The sequence below is a fragment of the Chiloscyllium plagiosum genome, chromosome 1 (genome assembly GCF_004010195.1).
Source record: "Chiloscyllium plagiosum isolate BGI_BamShark_2017 chromosome 1, ASM401019v2, whole genome shotgun sequence".
Lineage (NCBI taxonomy): Eukaryota > Metazoa > Chordata > Chondrichthyes > Orectolobiformes > Hemiscylliidae > Chiloscyllium > Chiloscyllium plagiosum.
In genome coordinates, this window is record NC_057710.1 from 26,559,349 (window position 1) to 26,566,628 (window position 7,280).

Consider the following 7,280-nt stretch of genomic DNA (forward strand, 5'->3'; position numbering starts at 1 on the left):
CAGACTTTGTGAGAATGTGAACCTCGTGACTCTTTAGAGCTATAGAGGGGAGGGACTTGTACTGTATTTAAACAGAAACATTGTTAGCCTGGCGGGCCTTTTTTTTTCAAGGGTGCCCAACTCTGCAGACTTGTTAATAAAACTTTGTTTTCCTGAATTTGTCTAGAGCGATTATTGAGAAGCGATTTTTGTTTCTAACACCCGAGAATGCAACTTTTAAAAAAAAGGGTTTTGTGATTGACACATGAAAAAAGTGAAACTACTACTGTATTCTAACAGATGAAAGGCTTAACAGACAATCAATTTTTCAATGTATAATTTCAGTTACATCACACTGCAAATTCTTGCTATAAATTCTGTGTTAGGATTGAGCCCTCCATTATCACCTGATGAAGGAGCGTCGCTCCGAAAGCTAGTGTGCTTCCAATTAAACCTGTTGGACTATAACCTGGTGTTGTGTGATTTTTAGCTTGCAAGAAGCCAAGTGTTACAGCTTCACCAACATGATACCTCATATTAGGTACACCTTGTGCTACTCCTGGCATGCCCTACGATACTCTCCACTGAACCAGAATTGATTCCCTGGCCTGACAGTAATAGCAGATTAGTCAATACACTACACCGTGTGATTTCAGTTTGAGGTTCAATGTAGTCCTGCTGCTGCTGCACAATGCTTCATGGATGTCCAGTTTTGAGTTGCTGGATTTGAAGTCTATCTAATTTAGCATGGCAGTCATGCCACAAAACATGGAGCAATGTGAAGAGAGGACTTCTCCTCTACAAGGACTGTGCAGTGGTCACTCTATGGAAGATGCCTCTGCAACAAGTCAACAATTGAGGATTAGGCCAAGTATACTTTTCCTTCCTAGTGATTCCCTCACCATTTGCCATAGACCTAGTGTATGGGACGAGGACAATGAGGGTGCCAGTCACGTTGATAGATTAAAGAAGCTTGGGTTTCTCTTCTGACAGCAGTGTAGGCAAAGTGATATAATAGGTGCTTAAAATCAGCAGGGTTTTGATACAGGAAGTGATGAGGAACACTTTCTAATGGTTGTAGGTCCAGAGTGTACAGATTTAAGATAGTTTTCAAAAGAACCAGCAGCTCACAAAAGAAAATTTGTGTTTTGCATTATTTGTCTGACTTGGAACATGACTTCTGTTATTCTCTCTCCACGGATGCTGATATGGATGATGAATATTTTCAGCATTTGATTTTATGTGTCATCTGCATAACTTTATTATATGAGATGAAACTAATATTACATGAGGTATGTAACAATTTCATGTGCAGTGTTTGTTGATACAGTGTTTGTAGATACGATCTAAGCCTTCAAAGAGGAATTCGACAAAACTCACAAAAGAAAACACATTACTGAAAAACAGCACAAACTCATGGGAATGTAAATAACTTGATTGCTCTTCCTATTAACTGGCTCACACTCAATGGATCAAATGGCCCTTTTCTGTGCTGACCTATTCAATGATACCATAGAGTCCACAGTAGTATATTATCAGAAGTTCCCTCTTGGGTTTGTACAAGCTCTAACAGTCAAAGTATACTCCACCACAATATGAACATTCCAAATCAGGATTAGGACTGATGCAAACATTGTACAGTTTTTCACAGATTACTAATCTGATGAATATTAATTTTTTCTAACACTAACTTTAAAGTACTATGCACAATTCTGATAAGCTATCATTTTGAAACAATACTTCAGGTTTGCTGATCTGTAGTGTACGATATTTTTGCTTTATACAAAGACTAGAAAGAAGGTGAATCAATAAATCAACTGCCTTACCTTATAAGGTGAAATATGAGTGTCAGAGGGAAAAGCCAGCATACCCATTACTTGCCGCACTTCATCCAGCTGTCCCCCCTCAGCTTGACTGAAGTGTCTCCGTGCATGTCTGAATAGAAAATAGCAGCTGAAGCATTCAAAATTTGAACCACATTGTTTTTATTGAAAGAATTTGTTCTATTCTACTCAAAACCAAAATTATTGAATTAATATAAAATGCCAATGTTAAGAAAATGTTATCAATTTCAATCAAGCAGCAAAAAGCTTAGCATTAGTATCTAAGCAATTAGTTTCTGTTCTGAAAGCAGTGAATATGCTTAAGTTTCTTTGCCTGAGCTGATTCTGATGGCCTCAAAGATAAACAACCCACCACTTAGAACTTAAGATACAAACTCACACCCTAAAATATCATAATCTCTTACATATCAGGATAAAAATGCCAAATAGCAATCTTATTGAAAGCTTAAGTCTATTAAAACAGTTGCTTAATGAAATACTAAATTAAAATCAAATGACTTTAAATTCAAATAAGGAACTTGGAGCTCATCAAAAATTGCACTGTTAAAGATTAAGTTGTTAAGTGGTAAAGTATCAAATCACCACTATAATTACACAACATTTTTCCATAATATTCCTGTTTAAAACTTGGCATTACAAAACATCTGTAAATTCAAAAGGTTTATGTAGGAATAGCATACAGCAACAGTATAATTCTGGTTTAATCCAAAATCTACAAATACATTTATACGTTATAACTAAGAGTCCAATTATGTTTATTTTGTGTTTTTATTTGTTCATGGGATATCTATGGTTGCTGGTTCAGCCAGCATTTATTGTCCATCCCTAACTGTACTTCAAAAGGTGATTTTGATTTGATTTATTATTGTTAATGTATACAGTGAAAAGCATTATTTTGTATGCTAACTAGACAAATCATACTTGTACATAATGGTAACAGGACAGAATGAAGAATACAGTGTCACAGCTAGAGAGGTGCACAGAAAGATATAACTCTGCCAACAGCAGGGACGAAACTGTTCTTGAATCTGTTGGCATGCGTTTTCAAATTTTAAATCTTCTGCTCAGTGGAAGAGGCTGGAAGAGAGTATAACTGGGTTGGGAAGGTGCAATCCTTGGGGTGTGGGGTCATCGATAGTGCTGTCAGGAAAAGTGTTACAGGATTTGACGCAGCGACAGGAAAGGTAATATGGTTCAAGTCAAGGTACTATGTGGCTTGCAGGGGATCTTGGTGGTGGTGTTCTTGCGGATCTGATGCCCTTCTCTATTACGTAGTACAGGTTTGGAAGGTGCTGTCTAAGAAGCCTTCAGCATTTACTGTCAGCTTATAAGGAAATGAAATGCATAAAATAGTTAATAATAAAAAATGTGCCTCAGGTTGGTTACACCATCAGGAGTAAGGAAGCAGGTTAAAAGGGAAGGGAATGACAAGCTTACTCAATGCCTGAAGTAGCTTAAAATCAGACTTGCTTGGAAACGGTGATTAAATACAAGCAGCACATATTAGAAAAATACTATCAGAGGAAAGTAGAAGACGGAACGACAGAGGTGAAATCTTCCAGACTGATCATGAAACAGCAGCTTAACATGCTGTACATGTCATCAATCCTGGAGAAAGTGACTACTGCAGATGCTGGAGAGTTAGAGTCACAAAGTGTGGCGCTGGAAAAACACAGGAGGTCAGGCAGCAGCCGTAGAACGTAAGAGTCAATGTTTTGGACACAAGTCATTACTGATGAAGGGCTTATGCCTGAAATATTGACTCTCCTACTCCTTGGATGCTGCCTAGCCTGCTGTGCTTTTCCAGCACCATACCTTTCGACACAAAGTCATCAATCCAGTAGGGCAACTGAATCCATCAGTAAATTGCCCTGTTGGAATCAAGCAACCAATGCAATGAAGTGCAACTTTTCAAGGTGTTGCAAGATGACAAGGAAGAGTTTAGCAGGATACGGGCCAAGTGCTGGCAAATGGGACTAGATTAAATTAGGATATTAGGACAAGTTGGACCGAAGGGTCAGCTTCCATCTAGACCAATCTATGACTCAAAAACATCAAGAACATTGCTGTGACCATAAAAGCATACTGGGCATACAGAGAAAAACTGACAGCTTAAAATCATATTACAAAGGAATTAGAGCAATTAAACCTAAGAGTAAGGAAAGGAGGGCCCTTAATCATATCCATGCTAGTCAACTAGGAATTGAATTAAATCTAAGGTAAGAGATGTGCTCCCTCAGCCAAGCATTGACAATGAAACTAAGGACCACATCAGACAGTGCAGTGGCAAGACCTCTTGTCTCTCAACAAAGTTATCTTGACAGCACACTACGATTCTGACCACTGACAAGTCGACCAGCTGACTTCGTTGATCGTTGGTGAGGTAGTAAAATGTACAATTTATAAGCAACAGTGACTTTTTATTGCAGAATACCTGTTTAAAGATTCAGCCATTTCAGAAGGATTGGGATACTCATTATCATACATCGTTTTTACCTTTTCCCTAGTCAAATGGGAAGGCTGGGGCAGCGGTGAAAATCACCAAAAGAATCAATGCAGCACAGATGCATACCAGATTATCCAAGTGGAGAAACACACTGACTAAAGGATTGGAAACTAGCCCAGTATATAAAACAAAAAGTCATACTGCGATCAAATAACTCTGAGAACCATGTGAAAAAGGAAGTGATTTAACCCACCCAATTAAATCAAAGCTGATCTGACAATCCTCAACTCCACTTACCTGCTTTTTCACCATAACCCTCAATTCCCTTATTAAGAAACAGATTTTTAAAGTCAGTCTTGAATATACTTAATAACCCAACCTCGACAGCCCTCTGAATTGAACTGAATTGAATTTATTGCCACGTGTACCAAGGCACAATGAAAAGCTTTGTCTTGCGAGCAATACAGGCAGATCACATAATTAAGTAGCATAGGTAAGTGAATAATAGGTAAACAGCAGCATAAACAAAAACACAGGTACAGGAGAATGTTAAGAGTTTGAGAGTCCATTCAGCATTCTAACAGCAGTAGGGTAGAAACTGTTTCGAAACCGGCTGGTGCGTGTATTCAGGCTTCTGTACCTTCTCCCTGATAGTAGAGGTTGTAGAAAAACATTGCCAAGGTGGGATGAATCTTTGAGAATGCTGGTGGCCTTTCCTTGACAGCGGGCCTTGTAGATGAATTCTGTAGATGGAAGGTTGGCCTTTGTGATTGCCTGGGCTGAGTTCACTACTCTGCAACAGTCTCCAGTCTTGAATGGTGCAGTTGCCATACCAGGTACTGATACCATCCACACAATGCTCTCGATGGCACAGCTATAAAAGTTAGCAAGGGTATTCACCATCATGCCAAATCTTCTCAGCTGCTCGAGAAAGAAGAAACGTTGTTGGCCATTTAAACCAGTGAGTCCACATGAAGAGTCCAAGAAAGCTTGTTGTTGATGACCACTCCCAGGGGCTTGACACTCTCCACTCGTTCCACCTCTGTGCTGTTAATGCACAGGGGGACATGAGTAACATCCCGCCGAAAGTCAATAATAAGTTCCTTGGTTTTGCCAGCATTGAGAGCTAGGTTGTTGTCAGTGCATTTTTCCATGTCTCCCACCTCCTCCCTGTTTTCTGTTTTGTCGCCATCTGAGACTATGGCAGTATCACCAGAGAACCTGTAAATGGCATTTGTCTGGTATTTGGTGACGTAGTCATGGGCATACAGCGAGTACGGCATGGTGGCAAGGGCGGCACAGTGGTTAGCACTGCTGCCTCACAGTGCCAGAGACCTGGGTTCAATTCCCATCTCAGGTGACTGAGTGTAGAGTTTGCACATTCTCCCCGTGTCTGCGTGGGTTTCCTCCAGGTGCTCCGGTTTCCTCCCACAGTCCAAAGATGTGCAGGTCAGGTGAATTGGCCATTCTAAATTGCCCGTAGTGTTAGGTGAAGGGGTAAATGTAGGGGTATGGGTGGGTTGCGCTTCGGCAGGTCGGTGTGGACTTGTTGGGCCGAAGGGCCTGTTTCCACACTGTAAGTAATCTAAGTAAATCTAATCTACAGTAGGGAGCTGACTACGCACCCTTTGGGGGTGGGGGAGGCTCCAGTGTTGAGTGTTGGTGAGGATGAAATATTGTCCCCAATCTTCACTGATTGTGGCCTGTGGGTCAGAAAACTGAGGACCCAGTTGCAGAGAGTGGGGCTCAGGATTCCACAGATTTGCAATCCTCACAGAAGAAACTCTCGTCTTTGACTTAAATATGCAATCCCTTATTCTTGAGATTTTTTAAACTCATTTTTGGGATGTGGGTGTCACTAGCTCGGCCAGTAGTTAATGCCAATCCCTAATTAAGAGTCAACCACACGGCTATGGGTCCGGAATCACATGTAGTCTAGAAGTTCTAAAAGTTAAAGTTTTGTGGTACGTTTTACTATTGCAAGATAGACAAAACTAAAACACCCCTTCAAACTCATTATTCCTTCTTCACCTACCCTCAAACCTCATCAGACCTATTTACATTAAAACCTATTTCTGAATAAATGTCAATCTTGTAACCTCTTCAAAAACAATACCCTCCCGACAACATGTCTCCACGACTCAACTGAAACTTGGGAAACATTAATCAGCCCTTACCAACTGTCTCTCAGGATCTGAATAGATTGCAAAACAAACCATTTCCCCAACTAGTACATACTTGTTAAATACGTTAAGCAGGGCCGCCATCCCCTTACCATCTACCTACCAGAAATCTACCATCTAAATAGTGTTTCTGTGAAAGTGCATGAATGAAAGAAACTCTCACTGGCAAATAGTAAACAAAATTTCATGACCCAGCTGCGATAAGGAGTTTCATATTCTCTGCACTTGCATTAAGCACATGTAAAATTTCTAACTTATTTAGATTATATAGGTTTAATATTTTTACTGCTGAAACTTTATTGCTGGAACAGCACAGCAGGTCAGGCAGCATCTAGGGAACAGAAGATTCGACGTTTCGGGCACATGCCCTTCTTCAGGAATGAGCAGAGTGTTCAGCAGGAGAAGATAAAAGGTAGGGAGGAGGGACTTGGAGGAGGGGCGTTGGAAATGTGATAGGTGGAAAGAGGTCAAGGTGAGGGTGATAGGTCGGAGTAGGATGGAGGCGCGGAGGCCAAGAAGAAGACTGCAGGTCAGGAAGCTGAGATTGATTGTCCTGAGGTTAAGCGCAGCAGGTCAGGCAGCATCTAGGGAACAGAAGATTCGACGTTTCGGGCACATGCCCTTCTTCAGGAATGAGCAGAGAGTGTTCAGCAGGAGAAAATAAAAGGTAGGGAGGAGGGACTTGGAGGAGGGGAGTAGGAAATGTGATAGGTGGAAAGAGGTCAAGGTGAGGGTGATAGGTCGGAGCAGGGTGGAGGCGGAGAGGTCAAGAAGAAGAATAAAGTTTCAGCTTTGATCTCCAGAGTCTGCAGACCTCACTTTCTCCTC

At 40.9% G+C, this 7,280-nt stretch overlaps 1 protein-coding gene across 1 annotated transcript in view; it reads right to left on the minus strand.

Moving 5' to 3' along the window:
- The window catches only part of maea (macrophage erythroblast attacher, E3 ubiquitin ligase), a 68,702-nt gene that overhangs the window by 26,178 nt on the left and 35,244 nt on the right, over window positions 1-7,280 (minus strand). Inside the window, exon 4 of the mRNA XM_043719606.1 lies at window positions 1,806-1,914. Coding sequence (XP_043575541.1) covers window positions 1,806-1,914 — 109 coding nt within the window. The remainder of the gene's footprint in view (window positions 1-1,805; window positions 1,915-7,280) is intronic.